Here is a 27250-nt window from a genome sequence, read left to right on the forward strand (position 1 = left end):
AGAGCAAAGAATGTGGTCTGGACTTTCTGATAGATGCACTGGGGTTCTTTCTACTGTATTCTGCAAACTCCAGGTGTAAGAGCATACTGGAAAAATTCTGTGGTTTTAACTGCTTTCAACTATTTCCCCCCTAAATACTGCAATTCATTTTCAAGGATAAGATGTGATGCAGATCCTCTTTTGTTTTGATTGAAATTCTGTAAATGATATAATTACCCAATAAAAATATATTAGAATTCTGAAAAAAATTGTGCTTGGAAATAACAAAAATAAATGGTCAAAGTTCTTTTACTGTATTGGCATAAAACATTGAGTCACAGTAGTGGTACAAGTAGATAATTAAGGAATTTCAACAATATTTCTAGAAGTTAATTTTTTCCAAAATTTCCTTTTTGTCTTTGTGCAATCAACTGTTGCCTCAGTCAAGACATTTAGTTAGTAAACAATGATTCCGCCTTTGAAAACTATGGAAATGCTCTAAAATTATATGCCTGGATATTACAAGTCAACCACAATGAGACTTAAATCTATTGCTACTGTTCATATCATGACACTGTCAATATTATTCATCATATGGTGCTCATTCCAAGAAACCTCTCTAATATCCTCTATCTTCTTTCCTTATCTTATTAATTTACAAGTAAAAGCGCATTGAAAGCGGAACTCGGATGAGTCATATTTGGAACAAGGCTCTTATTTTTAACTTAGTGATTGCCATGTACACATCATTTTCCATGTCATATTTGTATGCCTTTGGATATATTATTTAGCATTTATAACTCTTGTTTATCTTTTTTATAAACCATGGCCACCAAGCATATGGTCTTTTGAGTATTAATATATAGATACCATTGTAAGGACTCAATAAATACTTATTTCCTGACTCAATAGATGTAAATATTAACAACAACCTTGAAGCCCTACTTTTTGTTAGGCATGTGCCAACATGATTTCAGTTCCCAGTCACCATTTACTTCTTCGCAACTCTCACTGCAATAACAGTTGATAGAAAATGGCTTAGTATTTAAGTATATACTATCTTGGAACAAATTTATATTATTCACATTCCCTGATTTTGCCAAAAATAACTAAAATATCCTTGCTTGTCTTTCTCATCATATTTTTTTATCTAGCATTTATTTCTGAGACATAGATTCATACATACACTTATACATAAATAAACAATACACATAAGGTAAACTTCAGGTTTGTTTAAATTCTGTGATAGTTCAGATTTGCCTACTGGCCAATGGGAACCTGTTTCATACACCTGCTATATAGTCTCCTTGGTTCCATCCACTTCTCACTCTACTCTAGTGATTTTTTTTTATTGTGGGCACAGTGAAAACCTAGAGTCTTTAAAAAATATCAGTGCCTATATTTATTGCCACTGAACTGATTTAATTGGTGAAAAGCAGAATCCAGGCAATCTGGGGTCTGTTCAGTCAGATTAGCAGTATTGATTTAAACATCTTCCACAGGACAGAGGTACTCTAAGAAAGAAAACTGTCTATGCCACTTCCCCTGCTTACCACCTCTCCGTTTTTGCCTAATGCTTACAATAGGAGGTTCAAACTCCTAGTACATCATATAACCCCACTGTTTAACACTTCAATGATCTTCTGTCCCTTCCTCTTTTTGTTCAAAAGCAATGAACATAAAATTTCCAATATGTTGGAGAAATAAGTTAAAGGGATCTATTGTACAGAATAGTGACCATAGTTCATAACAATTGATTGTATTTCTGAAAATTGCTAAGAAAGTATATTTTAAGTATTCTCATCACAAAAAAAGTATGTGCAGTAAAACACATGTCAATTAACTTGATTTAGGCATTCCATGATATATGCATGCTTTAAAACATCATGTTGTACACCAGGCTTTGATTTGTTAATTAAATATAAATTTGTGGATTGTCCAGCAAATGAGACATTTTGTTTTGTCTGTGTCTTCAAATATACCTTTTATCATTAAGACACATCATCTCCCTATTTTAGCCTATTTGAAGCAAAGAGGGGGTATAATTTAATTAGTAGATAAGATACTCACTTTTCTTATCATGATACCTTCACTCTGAGTAGTCTTCAAAATCCAGATCAAGAATCAAGCCCCTCATTCCACGAGATAGTCACTATTGACATTCTGCTGTCTGTGTACCTTATCCACAGTTCTACCTTTACAGTCATCACTCAATACTTACATGCTTAAATATGATCTTCTCCATAGATAGGGAGCTCTTTGAAAAAAGGACTAAATTTTATTTATCTTTTGCTTCCTAGTGCAGAGTATATTTATTTAATTTAACTTAAATTCAGAAAATTCACAGAATCACATTGCAATAAAGCCTATTTTGCCAAAATTTGATTCTTGGAGTGTTTGATGAGCATAAGGTAGAATCACAACTTTGTCAAATCAAAGAAAACATTTTGTTGTAGAGGCCTCATCTCTGAACTCCCTTGGGTCAGTTTAAAGTAGAATACATATAGACAATTAGTAGCCACACTAAAATAGGAAGGCAACTCTCTACTCACTGCCCTCAAAGAAAGCATTTTATTTTCTGGCCAAATGCCTGAGGACAAGGGCAGGGGAAGACCCATTAACAAAGTACACTAGAAATTGTCTGGAAATATAATTTCAACCAAACCACTAGCAGTGGTTACAAAAACAAATGTTATTTACAGTCTCCTTTAAAATAATCTCTAAATTAACAATGAATACTAATTCTATTATAAATTTTCAATATTTGGTTCTTTTGCCTTTACAAAATTACAACCATATTGGCAATGTTTTCTTCTCATAAATTAACTAACCTGAGTATAAAGACAAACATACCTCGTGTACACAATAAAAACAGGATGCAAAACCAAGATTTGCTTTCACATCTCCAGAATGAAAGGATTTCACAGTTGAATATAGGAGCATATTGCCTACAGAGTTCCATGTAATTGCTTTACTTATGACACAGAAATCTAATTCTGCTTCCATGCAATTTAACAGATTTATGGAAAGCCAGATGTTAGCAATTATGGAAACCGACATTATTCATATTCTTGGTAATACAGACCTGTTTGCTCTGCACAAAGCCAACTTAATCTATTATACATATCCCAAGGCATCCAAAGGGAAGAAGCACCCTATTTACATATTGCAAATGTTGTTCTCTGCTGAGCAAACACAAAGATATTCACCCATGGGACTTATCCAAATCATAAGACAGGGCAAAAACAAAGAAGCAATGAAACAAAAATCAGTACTCAAATCTATAATCATTAGAAGGTACTTATTTTTTTTCTTATTGTAAATAATGGCTCTCTGAAATTTCCTTGTGTTTTTCCTTATAAATTCATTATTTAAATGTCCCATGCTCAAAAGTTTTTTTCAGTAACATTCCACAGCTAACCTTGCATGAAAACTAATTTCCTTGCATGGACATTTTCACAGTTTCTAAAAACTGTTATTACTGTATTCAGTTTGGGTTTAAAAAATACAGTTGTGCCTAGTCAATATGCTTTTTTCTTTGATTTGAGGTTTGTAGGTCACTTGGGCATGTAAGAAAATATAAGTCAGAGATGTTTATGTCAGTTTCAATCAAACCAATCCCAGTCTAGCCCCAAACAATTTTCCTTCCCTTGAAGGAAAATGGTTCTGCAGAAGCTGTAATAGCATAGCAGTTGTAATGGCACCTGCCTCAGGAGCTGGAATTCTACAGGCTGATTTCCGAGATCAAGGAGACATCCTTTCCCCCAAGGATTTGCTAATAGTTAGGTCAAAGAAGTGAGCTTTTTCATTACCCCATATCCCTCTCTCTAAAATAACTTTCACAGCACATCCAGTCTTTTAAGCTTGAAACAGGTGATGTGTCAGACAACAAAATTTAACCTGGGGTTTTAATATCCAACTGTGTGTGTTCTGACTTGGAAATCATTACCAGACATTAGCAGTTCAGAAATGAGAACAGAGCTTGGGGGTTTATTAGTGATAGACAAGATAGAGCACAGATGTCTCTCCAATAGCTAAAACAGTATTACTTCTTTTACAGTGTCAGGGAGGAAATGACAGAAAAAAAATACACATTTCACATTAGCAAACTACACAAAATAATTGCATAGAGAAATCTGAGCTTGATATGACTCACCAAAAAAAAAAAAAAAGGCTAATGAAATTTTAAACTGTACAGTAAGTTTCAGATGCAGAGTAACAGTCAATGGTCATACCCTTTCCTGTGTTGGTCACCCTACTTTTGGATATGAAATCCACTTTAGAGTGTAGACCATTAAGAGGCTGACACACTCAGTATACATCAGAAGGGATCCATCAGCATGGTGAGGGGCTCAAGCCCATTTACCCTTAGCAGAACACACGAGATGCTCAACATGATGAGGCAGAGATTGTGAGAAGAGGTAAGTGAGCTACAGCTTCATCTACATGAGATGTGGATAGGTAACTCTAATCAATGTGCCCCTGGAGTTCTTTCTATGCTCTGTTCCAACGTCCAACCTTTCTTGACTCAGGAAGAAACCCTCTCCTAATGCATAGCACTCACAGTTCTGTGTATAATTTTGTTATTCTGCCACAAGTGTTCCTCTTTGCTTTAACTGAGCAAACTTCTTAAACAAAGGACAAACTAAACACATTGGGCTCATTATTTCCTCATCTAGATCTTAGATCCAGATCTTATTTGCTGATATCTACAATTAACAGCCAGCTTCATGTGCTTGTCTTTATTCTCTCCTGAATGTAGCAAATTTTCATATGACTCTCTCTTCCAACCTCATCCCAAGGTATCTCTTAATCACAAACTTGTAAAATCATTACCCTTACTTAAGAAACATTAAAAAGTATATTTTTTACTGATTATACCTTATTGTCTTAGAGCTCTCTCCTTAATGTTTCTCAGATATAATATTTCTCAGTCTGTTCTCTTATCTGTTGATTTAGTCAATAATAATCATAAATTAACAAATTGCCACATATTTATCAAGCTTTTACTTTGTGCCAGATACACTGCTAAAGGTTGGGGCTATAATGGACAAAGAAGACAGATTTGATCCTCAAAGTACTGACTGTAAAGTCTTCCCTCATTTTAAAAATTCGTAACTTTTCCCAAATTTTCACCTCTGGACATTGTTCCTCTTTCTCCTCAGTGAGAACAGTATATCATACCAATTAATAGCTTACACTTTGGAACCCAGCTGCCGTGAGTACCAGCTAATGTGACCTATTGTCCCAGTTTGCCAGATCTTTGCAGCTTTTCTGAGACAGGTGGTGTTCAGTGTTAAGATTAGAAAGTTCCAGGGGCATGGGAACCTGTGCGTCAACTGAGTGACAGTTCCATTGATGTAATTTATTAGTTGTATGATCCCTGAAAACTTACATAACATCTCTGGGATTTAAGTCCATCATTTGAAAAATGTGGATAAAAATACAACCCATGGGATAATTTGGTAATTAGTAATTTGAATAAACACATAATACAATACTTGCCATATAATAATTGCTCAGAAATGATCACCTGCTGTTACTGTTATGCTGGCTCCTACTGTTCCTGTATTTTTTGTTTCAAAGGGTTCATCTCATCCACTTTCTCATCTCTTCAGGATATACTTAAATCTGCACCATCAGCCTTGATCTCTTATGCAAGCAGCTAACACCTCCATCTGTTTGTTGAGGATTTCCACTTGAATTCTGAATTCTTACACTAATTCACATGGTTTTTTTTTTTTATCAGTTCACTGGCCAGTCAAACCCAGAAATATAAATACTCCAAGCTTTCTTTGAGCCCAACTGTAAATAGGATGTTCAGATTAAATGACTAATATTGAAAGAACACAACTTTCTGATACTTCATTAACTTGTTTAGTAACTAATAATATTTTTTATTTATAAGATGTATAAATTCAGGGGTTTTGCAGTAGAGGAAGAACACAGGTTCTACCAGGTAGAAAAACAAGAGTAGAATAAAGCAAAACATCCTTCTAAATTAACCAAACTGGCTTACTTTCTTACTGTGAACAAGTCATACTTTTGTAACTACTGATAAAATCTGTTTAAAATCGATACAATTCTGAGCAGTGGAGAGAATAAATAAAAATCTATAAATATTGAAATACTTGCTGCCTAAAGAGAATTGTACTGCACGGAGAGGGTAGAGTATTGATGCCAATGACTCTAGATTTACATGTTTTTATATATCTGGGTAAGTGTGGGAGGGTGGGTTGTTTTATAGCTGAAGTCTACTAACTATGTAACACCTGAGCATATGTATTATATTGTTATAGTTATTGTGTCATTTAATCTAACAAGATTGCATTCTTTGTTGAAAAGTTACCCCTCCTGCACTTTAATTTTATGTTTTCTTTATCTCTTTTATGCTACCTGCGGTTTAGTTGTAAACATTTTTTCTGTCTCCCTTACTTATTCCAATGTGTAGGATTCTAGTCTAATTTATCTTTGCATTTCTCACAGCACCTTTTTCAATGTTTTTCCCCTAGTAAGAAATGCACAAATGTTGGGTGAATTTGAATTTGATTTAGATGTGATTGGAAAAAAATAAACACAGAAACAACAACAAAAAAAAAACTTGCCCTTTGATGGCTTCAGTTTTCTTTTAGGTAAAATATAGTTGCTTCAGGAAATGTTTCCTAAGATCTTGTCCATTTCCAGATTATTTTTCACCTCTGTTTGATTGGGCTTGTATTTTTTAGGATATACGAAAATGAGTGGTGATAGATGTAGAGCAGGGCAGAGGTGAAAGGAGGAAACTTGCCTCAGGACAATAAATGAATTTCTTGAAACTAAGCACTTTTCTTGGACATTCAATATTTATGCAAGCATCTTTAGTCTTCCAAAATGAGTACTTGCAAGTAAAATCCGAAGAAAGGAAGCAACATAGGTAGAAGCATGAGTCAGTTCCCTATCTGCACTGAAGCTTTGGCAATGTAATCCTTGATGACAAATACACACAAAGGAACTCAGCCAGGGTGAAAACCAAAAATAACTCAGAATTTTGACAAATCATTCTCTCAAGCAAACTGTCAGATGATAAATTATTTCTTCCCTTTTCTATGCCAAGGAAAGGTTTAAAGAGGTTACAAAGTAATTTAATTTACTATGTGAAGCATCCTGCAATTTACACAGAAGTCAAGGGGCAAAAAATATTGTCAATAGTGTAGTTTTAAAACCAACTCTCAATCTAAATAACCATGGGGTCCAGTTACAGCAGTCAGGAATTCAAAGATTTTCTTGCTTATCGTTTAGTGTTTCCTGTCAATACTTTGCTTATTGTCATTTATCACTTATGGTAGGTAATTAAGGCTCTTCCAAAAACTCTACCACAGCAGGAATCAGGTCATTGATAAGGACAATAATGTGGCCCACCATGCCAGGAGGGCAGTATCTTCTGAGAAGACTAACAAGCAGATAAATAAATCTTGACTTGATCTCATGGTGCCTTGGTGAATTTCATCTCTATGGACTATCTTCATCCCTTCATATTTCTTTGCCTATAAAGCTCTAATCAACCGATTTGGTTAAAGAAAAAAAGTCCCAAGTGTATCTTCTATTTTGAAAGGTGTATTATCTGGAAAGATCTAGAAGGCTTTTGTGGGAATAAAGGGAAAGGAAATGCAGAGGAGACTTGTAGCCACTTTAGTCTAAAACTTTGGGAGACAGTTTTTCTTTATTTTGAAATTGTCTTTCTGTTTTCTTACACTAAAGGAGATAAACTAAGTTTGTTTCCAAGGAAAACCAAAGGAAGTCACTGACAAAGTTTCCATCCTTGATCAAACACTAGCCTGACACCTCTGAGCGAAATTCCAACAAACGCTTTAGTTCACCCTGCCCAATCACACCCATTAACTATTTTGAGCAAACATTAGCATACTTCCAATGTCAAATCACTTAGGAGTCTGCCTATGTAAGCTCATGACTGCCAAAAGATTTTATTGTTTGTTTCAACCACCACCTGAGATAGGACCTCTGTCTCCAGACTGTAGGGAAGAAGGAGTCATACTTTGCAAAGTGACAGTTACTAAACCCAGATGCATTTCACATGGACCATGCCCCCTCCAGCTTTTAAAAATACCGCTTCCTTGCCTATGCATGCCCTTGGGAGTCTCCCTTCCTACTCTCTCAAACACCCTCTAAAATGCCCAGTCACTTCTGCACAAAATAAAAGTGTGTTTAGTTTATGTAGGGCCCCATTGCAATAGTTTATCATTGGTTAAATCCTGTTCTTGTACTTAAATCAATATTCAGCTTTGTTTCTCTTTTCCAAATCCTTCCAGACTCATAGTCCAATTTGTCCTTGTAAAACTTACAGAATTTTAGCAACACCATTATCTCTACTTAACAAATAAACAAACCGGCTGGCGCCCCAGCTCACTTGGTGAATCCTCCACCTGCAGCGCCAGCACCCTGTGTTCTAGTCCCAGTCAGAGTGCCAGATTCTGTCCTGGTTGCTCCTCTTCCAGGCCAGCTCTCTGCTGTGGCCCAGGAAGGCAGTGGAGGATAGCCCAAGTGTTTGGGCCCTGCACCCGTGTGGGAGACCAGGAGGAAGCAGCTGGCTCCTGGCTTCGGATTGGCACAGGCTCCTGGCTTCAGATTGGCGCAGCACGCCGGCAGTAGCAGCCATTTGGGGGGTGAACCAACAGAAAAGGAAGACCTTTCTCTCTGTCTCTCTCTCTCTCTCACTGTCTAACTCTGCCTGTCAAAAATACTTAGTATATACAGAATCGATCTCCTGTATATAAAGATAATTGAAAATGAAAAAAAAAAAAAAACCCTTGGTGTTAAATTGGAAATTACATAGAAAATTAATCAATTTTTTTTTAAAATATCATGCAGGATCTCTGTCATTAATGTGCTGTACACTGTTATTTAATGCTATAACTAGTACTCCAACAGTATTTTTTCACTTTGTGTTGCTATGTGAGGGCAAACTGTTGAAATCTTTATATATACTAAACTGATTTTCTGTATGTGGAGAGAATTGAAAATGAATCTTGATGTGAATGGAAGGGGAGAGCGAGTGGGAAAGGGGAGGGTTGCGGGTGGGAGGGAAGTTATGGGGGGAAGCCATTGTAATCCATAAGCTGTACTTTGGAAATTTATATTCATTAAATAAAAGATAAAAAAAAAATAAGTCTGAAAGCATTTCTACCTCTTTACTGAATGACTTTTCTTTCTGTCAATGTTAAACTCTAATGAATAAAAACTGTGTTTTGAACATAAAAAAAAATAAATAAACAAATAAATGAAGGATCACTTAAATGATCATTGCTTCTCAAACATTACTACCAAGTTTATATCTAAGGCAGAAAAGAGTTGAAACTCATTTCTTGAAATTCTGAACAAACATAAAGAGGCATCATGAAAAGATGATGTATTTAAAGTTTCATTTTGCATGTTTAAAATCATTGTTTTTACAAGTTAGTGTTGCTTTGATAGAAATATTTTTTCATTCAAACATTGACTAGAGTAAGATTCTTCTTGGTGTTTCTTTGCATGCATCAGCAATACTCATATTTATTCTTCAGAATTAGAAGTATAGGAACAGATAACATAGGGTCAAGAACTTTGCTCAGGGCTATACAGGTAATAAATTTCTGAGTCAGGACACAAATGCAAGCATCCTGACTGCAAGTCAGGCTCATCCCTATTTGTTACAGTGGCTGGATCCTAATTCTGTTGAAAATAAACACAGTGTCATTAAACAAAGAGAGACTGGTAAATACCAAACAATACCAAACAATACATGGATTCTCCAAATATTAACTGATACTAGCAGTAAAAGGCAGTAATAAAATAATGAAGTCAAAATCTCTTGCTGAAAAACATTACAATAATTGGAGAACTTAGAACTCTCTTCATTTATCTCAAAATGCTATTTATTTACTCCTCTCCACTTCTGTCTGGAGCATTATGGTACTCTTTTGTACTTTCCTGTTTTCCCTGCCTGGGTGTCTGCTTCAGAGGGAAGTACATTAATAAATTATCACACTACTTTAAATATCTTAAGAGTGTTTAGGAGGAAAATGACCCAGTTTGAATTTCTCTAAGAATATATACCTAAGAATGGGTAGAACCTTGTATTTGAATCCAAATTGTAGCCATATATGTGCCCAACAAATAACTTAGGTAAGTCATTTTCATAACTTCTCTTCTGAAAAACTGTTACTGGCAGTGTGGCATAGGGAAAATTCTAACCCTCTGCCCTTCAGTTTCTATTTCTATAAAAAAAAAGAAACCATTCTAACCTTGAATAGCTACTGTTAAAATTTTAGGACAAAATTTAATACACAGCAGTTGCTCAAGGAAAATAATGTCTAATAATTGGCTAATTCTGATATCTTGCTTCATTTAGAAGAAATTCTAAGCAAGCAGCAACAACAGTGCACAGGTGCAGAAAACCATATAACACCTTTATGGTAGAGTATCCAAAATTGTGTGGGAATTACTACTACATTTTTATAACTACATTTTATGATAAAAGTAGCCACTTATTTTAAAAATATCATATTTTTACAAGAAAATAAATATCTCACCACTGAGATATACTGATGATTCATTTATTAAAGGGAATTCAAAACTTTCAAATCTGAATTTAGCACAAAATACCTTTTGCAATCTGTCTCCACATCTAGTTCCAGACTCCTTTCTCATGGTTCCCCATATACATCATACCCATATAACAACTATTTTATTCACATTGGAAGTATCACTAATCCTTGAATACAATAACATCCTATCTGTAAATTTGTCTTCCATAAGACTATTACCACTGCCAGGAATATTTATCTTAATGTGTATTTTACCCGGAAAAAGTCCTTCTCATCCTATTGCCCTAGTGAAAATTTTTTTCTATGAAAGATTCACATATTGCTTGCCATCTCTAAAAGTTTCAATCCCACGAAGAGTTGGTCACTTTTTCCTTATAGTGTTTTTCTTTTAAATTTATGTATCTGGTGTTCTCACTCCACAACCACCCCCAATCTCTGCCCACCACATCTATCCCCTTTCCACATTGGAAGGACTGTGTCATAATCCTCTCTCTATGCCTAAGACAGTGCAGGAACTAACAGACTCACCCTCCTCAGTAAATGCTCAATGAGCAGGTGAATGGTGATGTTATACTGACAGTGCATTACTTAGCCTAAGTTCTACAGTTTAAAAGCTACTGCTCATAAAACCACAGGCAAATATTTCATAGCAGCATGAGTAACTTTGGGGTAAGACAATTCAATATTCATTTCTAAGAAGTTGTAGATATTGCAGCCTATACATGATCTTTGGCTCTCACACATCCAAGCCAGATGTTTCCGTAATGAAACAATCGTTCACAGTGCACTTCAAGGGCAGAACACTGACAAGTACATGGAATTCAATGCCAAGGAGTACTTGGAAACCAAGAAAGAAACGCAGGTGAATCTCTCCTGAGATTGCCTTATAAATCCCCAGGCACAAAATACCAAGGGCTGAAATTGGAGTGGTGAATAGAAACACTGAGGCCGGATCCTGGTATTCCAGTAACAGTTCTTAATTTATTGGAGGTGGCGGTGGGTGGTCAATGTAATTCCAGCATCTGAGGAAAAGCTGTGACTCCACTTTCAGCAGAAGATATGGGTAAACACATTTTTTGAAAATTACACACAGTTTAGACTGGTCATAGATCCCTATGAAGGCTTTCAATGAAAATCTCATGGCAGTGATTTTCAAATTTATGGAGGCCTAAGAATCAACCAAAGGAAGCTCATGAACAGAGATCACTGGGCCCTCCCTCTAGAATTGCTGTCTAAGTAGATCTTCAGCTTGGTGGAGAAATTGCATTTCAGCAAGTTCCTTGGTGATGTATGGTACTGCTGATCTGAGGAACACACTGCTAGAACCACCTGCCATAAGCTATACGGAACACGATGTTCACAGGAAATGATATAATTTTTGGGACTGCTGCCTATGCAGGAAAAAGTCTGTCTGTCTATCTATCTATATCTATCTATCTATCTATAATATATATAATTTGAATATGTGTATATTATTTAAAAACCACAAAGAAGAGTTGCATGATATAAACGTCAAGATTCTGTGCAGAAAACCAAAATGTGTCTATTGTTGCTTGTTTTCCAAAAATTCCAGTTTATTATGAAAAGAGGGCCCTAAAGAAAAACACAATCACTCTTTAAAGCACCTTTCTAGGGAAAAATACCAGTCTTTCCACCCTGTATGACCCAACTCTCACATTTCCTTCATAAACGAGTACAGCTACATCTCTCCCAATAAAGCCTTCCTTTCAATTCTCATCTCCATTTTTTCTTTGCTTAGAACCACCACTGGAACTATTCCTACAACACAAAAGCAAAAGAAGTGCCTCTGAAACCCTGCATCACATTCCTTTTCATATCTCCCAAGTGTTAAATAGCACCTGGTTCCCAGATAATGCTTCTGAGTTGCTGTGGTCTGAGGCATTATCAAATCTTAATTTTCCTCAGTGGAAAGAAGAGAAACTTTCTAAATATCACTGTTTAAAAGTAGAGCCTGTCAATATGGAACAGGGACAAAAACACGTATCCAAAGGAGAAACATGGTTGTCTAAAACATTGTGATTGGGACCAACAGCTGAGGAACAGACCAACTAGAACCCCAGTAAGCTATGAACCTCACCCTATGCATGACAGTTGAGTTATTTACATTTGCAATGACAACAACAACAACAAAAAAACAGAATAGACAAACAAATGTTGAAATTATTTCCTTAAAATAACAGTAAAAAATTCTGATGTTTAACAAGTGATTAGTGTGCTCAATAAAATGTTGTTGAAGAGATGGAAAAGAAATCTATTCTGAAGAAGCTCATTATTCAGTGACACTGAATAATAAATAAGAGATGTTGAAATTCCTAGTGTAGGCTATCTTTATTCTTGAGTTTCAATTAGGATATTCTACAGAGTGCCAAATTCATAAGGTTTCCGGGGGAAAAGAAGTTCTAAGGCCAAATTTGGGATACCCATAAGGTACAATAAAGGCTTTGTTTCTTTGTCCATTAAGAGGACATTATAAAAATTCCCACCTGGTAGTGTTTCTTCGAATATGAAATGAATCAGAAAGTACAAAGGTATTAGAAAAAATCTAGAATATGGAATATTTATTTTTCCTAGAGATTATTTTAAATATTATCATTATTAGTATTTATACTAATTTATATCAATTAGTAATTGCATTAATTATATCAATTTATATTAATTTTATTAGTATATATTGCTAATTATTTAATATTAGATAGTATTTACTCTCATCATTATACCTGTAAAAGCCCTTCTAGTCTTCAAATTCAATTGTACCCACGCAATTTGGCAAGACTATCCTATGGCCCTCTCTTATCACTTGCTGTTTTGTAAAGTTAAATCTCAGAACCCCATCCAGGTCTCCTATGAGGTTAGCAGAGATCCAAGTACTTGAGCCTTCAAGACCTGCTGCCTCCCAGGGTGTGCATTAGCTGGAACCTGGGTTAGTCCAGAACTTGAACCCAGACATTACAGTATGGGATGCAGACATCCCAAGTGGCTTAACTGTGGCACCACAACACTCACACCCTAGATCACTTTCTTTCTTAATTACCAGATTTCAAGACATACTACAGGGAAGTTATAATCAAAACAGCATGGTACTGGTACAGAAACAGATGGATAGACCAATGGAACAGAATAGAAACACCAGAAATCAATCCAAACATCTACAACCAACTTATATTTGATCAAGGAGCTAAAACAAACTCCTGGAGCAAGGACAGTCTATTCAACAAATGGTGCTGAGAAAACTGGATTTCCACATGCAGAAGTATGAAGTAAGACCCTTACCTTACACCTTACACAAAAATCCACTCAACATGGATTAAAGATCTAAATCTACAACTCGACACAATCAAATTAATTACCAATACATTTTAAAGCACTGACCACAGAAATTTAAAGTAAATTATGAACTATTTCAGGTAATAGGTTATTTCACATATTGATCTTTGTCTTTCCTCCATTTTATTCATAGCTGCCATTAAGAAGGTAATGAATCAATAGGAAAATTGACACTGAAAAAGTCCTACACAGAATCAGGGGTGACTTACAGGACGGCTGGTTTTCCTGCTAGAATAACTTCCAGAAATATTTTGTTGGTCTGTCAGTCTGAGTAGGCAGAACCTGACCCACTGAACCTTGGGATTAACATGAATTTAGTGCAATGCACTCTGTTCCAGTGTCATTTTGTTAAGTGTGTATCACCAAAACTGAAGACTTTCCCAGAGAAGTTTTCAAAATACCCCCAATTTATCCTCTATGCTAATCAGCATCAGGATTCAGTGCATATGGCTGAGTTTGAAAGGGAGCATGCAAACTTCCAGAGGGTCTGATGGGATCCATTTCTCACCTGGTTTTTCATCTTCAACTGTGAATCTGCTGTAAGGTCTTTTCTGGGGGATCCAAAAGGTCACCTTCATTAGATGTTGGGAAATCCTCTTTAACTCTCTGTTCTATGTCTTGATGACGTCCACATCTTTTCCACAACCATGTGGTATCTGTGCCTGATCTCTCTGTCCACCTCAACCTATTAGATACCCTTGTTCAATGCACCTGAGAGCTTCTGATTCCCCAAATCACGCTCCCACGTACCTCACACTGATTCTGGTCAGATGCATAAGATTATTTAAACAGCTCCATGGTCAGGTGGCATCTGCCTCTGGGGGCTCCTCAATTACAGTTTATTACTTGACTGAAAATCAAGGGTAAAGCTTTTTGGGAACAAATAAAATTTTTAGGTCAAAGGTCAATGAGAGTCCCTCAAATACTATTGAGGAAGGTGAGGGTGTGCTATTTAATGAACATTACTTTATGCATGGATGGGTTTTATAACTTGACAAAGGGAGAAGAATCCCTGAGTATCCCATGCCAAGAACACTATGTATGCCTCTTTCTTGTAAGCTTTCTTGGTTCCGAGTAATTGTTCCACAAAGATACTTTCTCTACACTGGCATGTCTCTACACTTGAAGATAAAAACAACTTGAAGCCTTTATTTCTTGAGGATTCTGTACATCACATTCTTTCAGGTTAGAGTATCTGTATAAATTATGCTTTGCCTACTAAATATCATAAAAAAAAAGATTCATTTTATTTAGTTGAAAGGCAGAGTGACAGAGAAGGAGAGACAGAAAGATATGTTTGATTGGGTCGTTCACTTGCCAAATGGGTTGGGCCAGGCTGAACCCAGCAGCCTGGGTCTCCCACGAGGGTGGGATTTTCTGCTGTTTTTTTTTTTTTTTTTCAGGAGCATTAGCAGAGAACTGGATTGGATGTGGAACAGCTGGGACTCTAACAAGCAGTGAGATGTTAGTGTTGCAAGCAGTGGTTTAACGCACTGTGCCACAATGCCAATGCTCATAAACATCTTTAATAACTCTCAAGGTTAATATATTTTCATAACTGTGTTGCCTATATGTTATTTGAGTATACTATCTAGTTACTTTTAAGAGCCAGAGACTAAATAACAACTATATATATATATATATATATATATACTTGAAAATGTATCTACCATTTTTTCTACTCTTGTTTATCCTCTTTTCTTTTATTTCCTTTTTTCTAGTCTGGATTCAGATTGTCAGAAATGCAAAGAGGCTAATGTCAATGAAGAGCTATATGGAATTATCAAGATAGAAGTGCAATCAAATTAACTGTCAAGGGCATGCCATTTTATCATTCTAGCTCCAAAAACACAGCTCTTGAGTCCAGTAGTTAAGTAAGTCCCTAGTGCTGGTGGTCCAGACAAAATATGGCAACTTTTCTTTTTTTAAGATTTTAGTTTTATTTGTTTGAGAGGTAGAGTTACAGACAAAGAGAGGGAGACAGAGAGAGAAAGGTCTTTCATCTGCTGGTTTACTCCCAGGATGGCTGCAATGGCTTGAGCTTAGCCAATCCGAAGCCAGAAGCCAGGAGTTCTTCCAGGTCTCACACAGGAGTGCAGGGGTCCAAGAACTCGGGCCATCCTCCTGTGATTTCCTAAGCCATACCAGAGAGTTGGATCAGAAGAGGCATAACTGGGACACAAATGGGTACCCATATGGGATTCTAGCACTGCAAGCAGAGGCTTAGCCCACTAAGCCATAGCACTGGCCCCAGTATAGTAACTTTCTGTATTTCTTGTCATTTCTTTCCTTTTCTGTTATCTTGTTTCATTAACCTACACTTGCTCTGCCTAAAATCTCCTCTACCTGTGGGCCCATAGCTGTTCACCTTCTTTCCAGAAAGCATTACAGTGTCAAATACGGAGAACAGAATCAGTTCAAATGCACTGAACTATGGCCTCTGTGTGACTTTGATAAGCTGGGACTTTGGGCCCCATTATCTGATTCCTTGGATCCTCTTTATGGTAGTGGTGAAAATTAGATGGGGCCAACACTGTGGTATAGAAGGTTAGGCTGCTGCCTGCAGTGCCGGTATCCCATATGGATGCCAGTTTGAATCCCAGCTGCTCCACTTCCTACCAAGCTCACTGTTAAAGTGACTGGGAAAGTATTGGAAGATAGCCCAAGAGCTTGAGCCCCTGCATCTACATGGGAGACCAGGAAGAAGTTCCTGGCTACAGCCTGGAACAGGTTGCAGCCATTTGAGGAGTGAACCAACAGATGAAAGATATTCTCCCTCTCCCCTTCTCCCTCTCCCTCTCCCTCTCCCTCTCCCTCTCCCTCTCCCTCTCTCTCCCTCTCCCCTTCTCCCTCTCCCTCTCTCTCTCCCCTTCTCCCTCTCTGGATCTGCCTTTCAAATATATAAATCTCAAAAAACCTAAATTAGATAATATATGTCCCAATGTCCAATACATAGTATAGGTATTAAGTTAATTATAATGACTAATACTTGAGAACTTATAATGTTAAGTACTAAATGATTTTATCCTTTGTTAGCTTTTCACATTTTCTCCACAGCAACCTATGAGGTTTGCACCTTTATAAACTGCTTAGAGAAGTATCTGGCAAAAAGCAAGCTCTTGATAAATGTTAGTCTTAGTAATTGGTAACAATAATAGTAATAGTATTAGCATTATTGTCTTCATTTGGCAGGGGAGGAAATGTAGGTGCAGAGAGGTTAAATACTATTTTTACCTACCTACTTGCTAGCATATTTAAATATAAGAACACTTACATTAGAACAAATTTACTGCAACAATTATTTTAATCATTATTCACTAGGAAAAACAAATTAAAGAGGTTAAATATCTTACTAAATTCTCAGCTAGAAAGTTGTGATATGAACTCGGGCCTTTATGCACTTAACACTTGCTTCTCCATTGTATCTCAGTCTCATAACTACTCACCCTCTCCTAGATGTTTGTCACTGACAGTATCTGAATAAATATAGTATCTTTAGATTCTACCCTTTTGTTTCTACTTCTATGAGAACTGGACAATGACAATAGGTCAAATCCTCACATCTTTTTAAATATTCCATCATTTCAACCAGTTAAAATTGGTATCTCATTCCCAAGAGATTCCAGTAGACGCTTCCCTGGGTATTTTATGTTGTTTTGCATGGTGACAACAGTTTCAGCAGCTTCTCTGTTTTTTTGTTTTTTTGGTGTGGTTTTTTTTTTCTTTTTTTTTTTTTGCCATTTATAGAGACCAGAGTAGTATAGGGTCCTGTGTTACCCATCTAAGTCCTATGGAAATGGCAATAGTGGAAGGTTGAGAAGTGCCAAGTCCTGTTAGAGTATCTATGTCATCCAGAAGTATGCATTAATCAAAAAAACAGGTTTTATTGAGATTTAAAAGTTTTGTAGATAACTGAGAAAAAAATCCTGAACAGTAAAATTTCATTGTCAACACAAATCTACAAAAAATATTTTAAAAGAACTAAACTGTGTTGTCGGTAATGAAGACTTGTTTAAGGACACAAACATGATCTGGTTATGTTTTACAAAAGAGGTGGGATGTATAAGGAGGAGGGATTGTTTTGTTAGTATTGGGGAAAAATAAAGTTTATTTTTTATTTGAAAGGCAGAATGACAGGGGAAGAGTGAGAGCAAGAGTGAGATAGAGAGCAGGGCAGAGGCACAGACACAGAGAGAAAGAGAGGGAGAGAGAGCATACACTTCTATCTGCTGGCTCACTCCTCGGGTGCCTGCAACAGCCAGGGCTGCTTCATGAAGAAGCCAGTAATCTGGAACTCAAACCAGGTTACCCAAGTAAACAGCAGGGACCCAAATACTTGAGCCATAACAAGCAGCCTCCCAGAGTGTGCTTTAGCAGGATGCTAGATCAGAAGTGGAGGCAGAACTGTGTCCTTGGCACTCTGATAGGGAATTCAGGGGTCCCAATCACAGCCTAACCCACTGTGCTACAAAATCTGCCCTTTAGAGAAAAATCTTTGGAATGGTTGTATACACTGAACGAATAGCATTTTAATAGCTTAGAAATTTTAAAAGTATTCCTGGGTCTGGGTCCTACAAAAGACTGACTGAATCTGAATTTCCATGGTATAAGATCCCTTGTAGGTGTTTTCAAAAAGCTACTTGGGTGAATCTACTATGAAATAGGTTTGAGAATCACTGATTTAGGGAGTAGGATTTCATCAGGAGTTTACAAATTGAGATGAGCATATGGGAGTAGTTAGGGGAAAGAATACAATCAAAGTAGTCAAGAAAGACTGTGAGATTGTGTAAGGTTTGGGGAGAGCAGAATAGGGTTTGATTAGATATGAGTATCCATGCAAAGTATGAGAGGGAACACAGGAGAATAATCTTTCATTAACAGGAGCAAGAACAAGGGGACAGACTCATAGCCAGGGGAGTTTGAATATAATCTTCAAAATATCTAAAACTGTTCTTTACACTACCATTGATAATCATATATTGCTTTTCTTCATCTCTTTTTAAATTTTTATTTGCATAAAGGGAACAAAATTTATGTATTCCTACATATAGTTTTAGGAGTATAATACTTTCCCCCACCCTCCTTTCCTTGCTCCCATTCTTCTTCTTCTTCCCTTTCTTATTTTCCTTTTAATTGATACAATGAAATATTTCAATTTATAGTCACAAGCTTAACCTCCACTAAATAAAAACTTCAACAAGTAGTAAGTAGAAAAACCAATGTTCCTCAAGAAGTATAGACAAGGTCCATAAAATAATCAAATCTCAAAATGTTAAAATTTATTTATTCATCTAAAGAGTTACAGAGAGAGGGAGAGAGAGAGAGAGAGAGAGAGAGAGAGAGAGAGAGAGAGAGAGAATCTTCCACCCACTGGTTTGGTTTACTTGCCGGATGGCTACAACAGCCAGGGATGAGACAATCCAAAGCAAGGAGTCAGGAGCTTCATCCAGTATCCAGGTCTCTTACATGGGTGGCAAGGACCAAGAAATTTGGGTCATCCACTGCTGCCTCTCCCAAGCCATTACCAGGGAGCTGGGTAGAAGGTGCAACATGCAGGACACAAACCAGTATGCATATGAGATGCTGGAGTCTCAAGTGTCAGCATTATAACCTATGGCACAACTCTGGCCCCTAGTTCTCCTCATTCCTGAATAACCTAGATGACTATGCTCAGATAAGAAAGCAATGACCCACAACTTTTCAAACTTAGAGTCACTGACTCATACTACTGCATCAAAACACAAGTCTAACAATAGATTACAGTCACATTCCTTTACAAATATCACTTTGAAACTTTTGTGTGTACCTTTTTGTTGCATTATAAAGAAATACTATCGAATAGGGGAAGGAGAGAGGGGGAATACAGAGAGGGAGAGAGAGAGAGAGAGAGAGAGAGAGAGAGAGAGAGAGAGAAACTGACAAACTGACATAATCCTCTACAATACCTAGGATTCATCATTTCTTCAATCACAAGATCTACTTTAGGAGACAGAGGTAAAACACGCTTTTGCTGATAACATAATATATTTTGCATAAGTGCTGTTCTTTCTATTTTTTTATTTATTTGGCAGAGTTAGACAGTGAGAGAGAGAGAGACAGAAAGGTCTTCCTTCCATTGGTTCACCCCCAAAATGGTCACTAAGGCTGGAGCTATGTCGATCTGAAGCCTGGAGCCAGGTGCTTCCTCCTGGTCTTCCATGCGGGTGCAGGGGCCCAAGCACTTGGGCCATCCTCCACTGCCTTCCCAGGCCACAGCAGAGAGCTGGACTGGAAGAGGAGCAACCAGGACTAGAACCCAGTCCCCATATGGGATGCCAGCACTGCAGGCAGAGGATTAACCAAGTGAGCCACAGAATCAGCCCCGTGCTATTCTTTCTGATGTCAATAATATTCAAAGCTTGCAATAACTGATGAAAATAATGGAGCATGTGCTATTTCCTTCATCTGACCCAAAATGTCATGGAGTGACAAATCAGACTGTTCTAAAAGCCTAAACTGCTATATTTTACATTCCATAATATGTCATTCCCACCACTGTCAAGGGAAAAAGCAAAGCTATGTACATATTACAAAATCACCTTTTTAAAAGGTTGTTTTATTTGCTGCTATTTCTTTTAAATGTAAGCATTATAGCAGCCCATGGCAAGAGACTCAGATGATCACTGACATCATAAAAAAGAGTGTTAATTGTTAAAGGAACAACAGTAGTCACTGTGCACTTACTCCCCATGTAAGGCCTCTGTCCCTAATGAATTGTAATATGAGAATCGACTGCAAATTTTCTCCTCAAACTGTACTCTATATGTTGTGTGTGGACGTGGGTGCAAATTGTTGAAGTCTATGCTTAACATGGAGTTGGTTCTCTGTATATACAGTCATACTAAAAATGAACCATAATGAAGAAGGAGATGTGAGAGGGAGAGGGAGGTGGTATGGGAGCTGGGAGGGGTATGGGGGAAAGACACACTATATTCCTAAAGTTGCATCTATGAAAAAATGCAGATGGAGTGGCTTCAATGTCTGTCCTCCTAACCAGGACATTTATAAGAGTGACAGGGCAACAGGAATGCTCTGGGACTGTCTCTGTCATTTATGATATGGACTCTCCCTTAATGGGCTAATTTGAGAAAATGAAAATAAATTCACATGAATTATCACGTTCCACATCAGTCAGAGGCAACAGTAGGTGCAAAGGCACAAAACTGCAATACCATGGAAAGCCCATGCTGCTATAAAAATGGTTTCTCGAGGCTGGTGCTGTGGTGTAGTGGATAAAGCTGCCTCCTGCAGTGCCAGCACCCCATATGGGCACCGGTTTTAGTCCCAGCTGCTCCACTTTTAATCCAGCTCTCTGCTATGGTCTTGGAAAGCAGTAGAAGATGGCCCAAGTCCTTGGGCCCCTGAAGCTGCATGGGAAACCCAGAAGAAGCTCCTGGCTCCTGGATCCTGGCTCCTGGCTTCAGATTGGCACAGCTCCAACCGTTGCAGCCATCTGGGGAATGAACCAGTGGGTGGAAGGCCTCTCTCTCTCTCTCTGCCTCCCCTTTTCTCTCTCTGTGTAATTCTGACTTTCAAATAAATGAAATAAATCTTTAAAATAAATAAATAAAAATGATTTCTCTGTTTACTCCCTAAAATCCTTTATGCACAAAAATCTAAAAGTGCCCTGGCTTTCTTTAAAAAAAAAAAAAAGAATCTGTTTATTTGAGAGAGAGAGAAATATTAATTTTCCATCTGTTGATTCCCTCTCCAAATGCCAGCAACAGCCAGGATTGGGCCAGGCTGATTCCAGGAGCCAGGTCCTTCCAGGTCTTCATGAGTGGCAGGAATCCAAGTCTATAAGCCATCATCTGCTGCCTCCCAGGCAGATTAGCAGGAAGCTAGATCAGAAGTGCAGGTAGGATTTGATCCCAAGCCTCAGATAAGGGACACAGGCTTAGCAAGTGCTGGCTTAACCTGCTGTGCCCTAATGCCTGCATCAGCTGCATCATGGTATCTCCTTTTAATCATGCCAATATTTGGAAAAAAATTAGAATCTTAGCTTCAACAGTAATGTCATGTATGTTAATATCCTATCTCCATTCATCAACTTTAGTCATTTGATCTATTTCTAGTCCCTTATCATTTATTTATAATGAAATGCCTGGCAGTACATAAAAGAAATAGGTGAAGACTCAGATAATGCAAACCTTTTCATGAAGTCATGAATCGTTACTCTATCCAGGAACAGAATGTGAACAGAATATGGATCAGAATAATTAATTTGCTGACACATTTAAAATAAGAGATAACATTTATTGAACATTTAATTCAATTAAGAAATGGGCAAAAGGAACTGAGTAGATGTTTCTCAAAAGGAGAAATACAATTGGCTGAAAAATACATGAAAAATGCTCAATTAATCATCTGGGAAATGCAAATAAAAACTATAATGACATCTCATCTCACCCCAGTTAAAATTGTTGCTATCACGAAGATAACAGTAACAAATTCTGATGAGGAATTGGAGAAAGGGAGACACCTATACACAGCTGGTGGCAATGCAAATTAGTATAAACTCTAGAAAATGGTATAAAGATTTCTTAAAAAACTAGAAGTAGAACCACTATATCATCCAGGAATCCCATGACTGGGTATATATCTAAAAGAAACTACATCACTATATCAAAGAGATACCTGCTCTAGCATGTATAATGCAGAACTGTTCATAATAGCTAACATATGGAATCAACCAAGGTATTCACAAGCAGATGAATGGATAAATGATATGGATATGGATAATGGATAATGAACTTCCACTTTGACTATGACCTTGTCTAAATAAGATCGAAGTCGGTGAACTCATGACTTGGCAACTCATGACTAAAGCCTAGGAGATTTTTTTTTTCTTTCTTTTTTTTTTTTTTTTTTTTTGACAAGCAGCAGAGTGGACAGTGAGAGAGAGAGACAGAGAGAAAGGTCTTCCTTTGCCGTTGGTTCACCCTCCAATGGCCGCCGCGGCCAGCACGCTGCAGCTGGCGCACCGTGCTGATCCGAAGGCAGGAGCCAGGTGCTTATCCTGGTCTCCCATGGGGTGCAGGGCCCAAGGACTTGGGCCATCCTCCACTGCACTCCTGGGCCACAGCAGAGAGCTGGCCTGGAATAGGGGCAACCAGGACAGAATCCGGCGTCCCAACTGGGACTAGAACCCCGGGTGCCGGCTCCGCAGGTGGAGGATTAGCCTATTGAGCCACGGTGCCAGCCAAGCCTAGGGAGATTACTGATGCCATAAACAAGAGTGTCAATTTGTTAAGTCAACAACAGGAGTCACTATGCACTTACTCCTCATGTAGGATCTCTGTCCTTAATGTGTTGTTCAATGTGAATTAATGCTATAACTAGTACTCAAACCATATTTTACACTCTATGTTCTGTGTGGGTGCAAACTGATGAAATCTTTTCTTAATATATACTAAATTGATCTTCTGTATATAAAGATAATTGAAAATGAAAAAAAAAGAAAATGTGAGATGTATAAACATAAATATACATGATCAAATATTACTCATATAGGAAAAAGAATTCAAAGCAAAATGGATGGAATTGTAGGATATCATGTGAAATAAAATAAGCCAGACATGGAACGACAAATGCTGCATGTTCTCCCTCATGTGTGAAGGCTGAAAAAAATAAACTCAGTCTGAGCATAAAATAGTAATTATTAGAGACTGGGAGGAGTAAGGTATTTAGAGGTTTTTTTATTGTTGCACTTTTTTTTTTTTTTTTTTTTTTTTGGACAGGCAGAGTGGACAGAGAGAGAGAGAGAAAGGTCTTCCTTTGCCGTTGGTTCACCCTCCAATGGCTGCCGCGCTGCAGCCGGCGCACCGCGCTGATCCGAAGGCAGGAGCCAGGTGCTTCTCCTGGTCTCCCATGGGGTGCAGGGCCCAAGGACTTGGGACATCCTCCACTGCACTCCCGGGCCACAGCAGAGAGCTGGACTGGAAGAGGGGCAACTGGGACAGAATCCGGTGCCCCGACCGGGACTAGAACCCGGTGTGCTGGCGCCAGAAGGTGGAGGATTAGCCTATTAAGCCACGGTGCCAGCCTTATTTTGCACTTTTAATTTATTAATATATAGAATACAGATTTCATGAATTTCATAGATAAAATTTGAAGAATACAATGATACTTTCTTCCCTCCCACCCTGCTCCTTCCTTTATTCCCTTTTACTTTTTTTCAATAACAAATTTTCAGTTTACAATCACAGGCTCAATGCTACTCTAAGCAAAATACGCAAGTGAAAGGTACATAGAACACAGTTCAGAGGGGTATAGACAACAGTTATAGACAACAATCAAATCAGAAAGTGCCAGCTTACCTCACTACACATTAAAGTTTTTTTGTATGCTATATATCAGATACAACCAATTGAAGAAAATACATGATATTTGTATTTTAGGGTCTGGCTTATTTCACTAAGCATAATGGTCTCCAGCTGCATCCATATTTTCACAAAAGACAGGATTTTTTTCTGGCTAAGTGGAATTCCATCACATATATGTATCACATTTTCTTCATCCAGTCATCAGTTAATGGACATCTGGGTTGACTCTATATCTTAGTTATTATGAATTGAGCTGCTATATACATGGGGGTATAGATAACGCTTACATATGCTGATTTCATTTCCTTCAGGTATATCCCCAGGAATGGGATGGCTGGATCATACAAGGATATCTATTTTCAGCTTCCTGAGGAAAACTCAGACTGATTTCCACAATGGTTGTACTAGGTTACACTAGTATACTAGTGTACTATGAAATTCATCCCCACTAACAGTGTATTCTGGTAATTTTTTCTCCACATCATTGTTACCAGTTTTTATATTTTGATTTAGGAAATGCAAATAAAAACCACAATGAGGTTTAATCTCAACCCAGTTAGAAAGGTTTTATAATGGGTAGCAAATCAGAGTTAGAATAAAGAATAAGTTTCTAGTGTTACACAGCACCCGGGGTGACCATAATAACCCTTTATATACTTTTTGAGCAAATAGAGGAAAGGAACTCTCAGATTCTAATCAAAATATCATGACAAGAGGGAGTATGTTATTGCCCTGATTTTGATATCGGACAAGACCCCCTAAAATTCATACTAAAATGTGGCCCCTTAAAGTTAACCGGGGTGCCACATATACTACCAGAATTTGGGGTGCCTTACGATTTCACCACGGGCTTATTACTAAATCCCCATTATTAATAAGCCCAAGAGGGTTCTTGCCTAATATTTAGAGAAGAATTCCAAATACCGGCACAGATAAACAAGGCAGCATGGTACGTTTTAAGCTTTTATTTAGTAAGAAAGGTGCATAGGAGAGTGAGAGCTTTATTTAAGAGAAAGAGGTAATTAGGGGTTCATACCGAGCACCAGGAACCAGCCACGTGGAAGAGCATCTATGCCAGGAAGCCTAGAGCACATGGCCCGAAGGCCATGCGCCCTGGAGGCGTGGGGCTACAGCAAGCCCCTTCCTAGCAAGATGCCAGGGAAAAAGAGCAGGCTGGGCACACTGTGCCCCAGGCTTTTAACCCACTCCAAAGGGGAGTGGTTAATTAACCTGATTGGCTGGTGGGCACCCCGGTACCGCCAGGTAGGGGAATGAGGCCACACAAGGGCGTGGCAAAGGCATCAGGTAGGAGCATGAGGTCACACAGGGGCTTGGTCTTCCAGTTCACAAATCCGATCGACTCCAACCTGTATGCCTGCCTACTTCAATTTGACCAGTACACATTGTACTCAGGAGTTGAAATGTCAAACTGCACCCACAGACATGTATATCTAAAAATATTTGAGAAGTTAATTATCATAACACTCATATCTATTAGATATGAACATTAATTCCATTTTGCAGATGTAATAGGTGAGGTAAAGACTACACAAGAATTTGCCCAAAGTAACCTACTTAGAAGTGGAAGAGCTTAAATTTGACTGCAAATTTTAGCCCAAGACACTAGCAACTATGCTTTCAACTACTTCATTAAATGCCTCTCAACATTAATATCAAGACTGGTGGGCAACTCATGCTATTTTCTCATCGCTGCTTAATTCATCTTTGCTTTAGGGCAACAGTGGAGGATAAGTTGAAAATGAACAACTGTATCTCAGTAATATCCTTTAGAACTGAAGACAGACAATGAGCAAAGACAACAAATTTCCAGAATCAAATCTCCACCTTCTAATTCAGCAGCCTGAACTTGAGAACCCATGGTCGGGATATTTGCCCTCTAGGTCTGGTCAACATTAAGAATTCAGCTGAGTTAACATAATATGAAAGACTAGATTGGCCAAAGTACTCCTGGAAACAGTTACATTTTTGATCAGCTGTTTGGATTTCATAAAAGTTGTAAGGTCTTGAAGGTGAAGAACTCCATCTGTTAACCTCTCATGCTCAACATTTAACAGAACTACAAGCAGAACAGTGATAAAAGATTTTGCAAGAGATGATGGTGGTGGCAATAGCAACAACTATAAGATTAATGCAAGTATATCTTATGTGTGCATCAATTCAAGGCTTAATATTTTAAATATATGGCATCCCATTTAATCCTAAGAATATATTGCATTACTATCCACTTTTGCACACACACAGATAAAAGATCAGAGAGCACAGTGACTTTTGTAGTATGAGAGCTGAGATTTAAACTACATTTTCTAATTTTAAATGCAGCACTACTTCCTCCTCCTCACAGCTGCCTCTGGAGCTGTCAAAAATTTCAGCAAGTCATCAAAGTTTTCCTTAAAAAAAGCTAAACACCACAGCATGCAGACCCTGGCTTTGTTCCTCTGACTGCTCTAGTTTCTACAAAAAAAAAAAAAAAAAAAAAAAAAAAAAAAAAAAAAAAAAACTAACATGCTACACTGCATAATCCATGGCCTAATCACTGAATTGCAGAGATGGGAAATGTCTAAACTGCTAAGTTTAACCAGTGAGTGAACAGATTTCAACACTGAAAGCTAAACTGTAAACCAAAGCATTCTGCCCTTGTTACTAAAGTCCAGGTGATTGGAGGCCATGGGGAAAGCTGCTTACCAACACAGGATGCCCCGGACAGTGAATAGGTCCCATCGTCATGGAAACCGCTTCTGCACTCACAGTGGTACCACCCTGGCAGGTTAACGCAGCGAGAATGGTTGTGGCACTCAATGATTCCCTCTGAACATTCATCAATATCTGCCTCAGAGAAAAACACAAGCCCACCAGGACGTTAATTTCTTTTGAAACTAACCTTTCTGTAAACACCAAAAATATGCTCATGTCAACATATCAATTATAGCTGATTAGTCACCTAAAATGAAAATTACAGGAAGA

The 27250-nt window shown here is 37.8% G+C and overlaps 1 protein-coding gene across 2 annotated transcripts in view; it reads right to left on the bottom strand.

Annotated features, from left to right (window-relative positions):
• Nucleotides 1–27250, bottom strand: part of NELL1 (neural EGFL like 1) — a 1044338-nt gene that overhangs the window by 16920 nt on the left and 1000168 nt on the right. For both annotated transcript variants that reach the window (XM_062198070.1, XM_062198069.1), the window contains one exon: nt 26972–27112. In XM_062198070.1, the coding sequence (XP_062054054.1) occupies nt 26972–27112 (141 nt within the window). The remainder of the gene's footprint in view (nt 1–26971; nt 27113–27250) is intronic.

This window comes from Lepus europaeus, chromosome 7 (assembly GCF_033115175.1).
Source record: "Lepus europaeus isolate LE1 chromosome 7, mLepTim1.pri, whole genome shotgun sequence".
Lineage (NCBI taxonomy): Eukaryota > Metazoa > Chordata > Mammalia > Lagomorpha > Leporidae > Lepus > Lepus europaeus.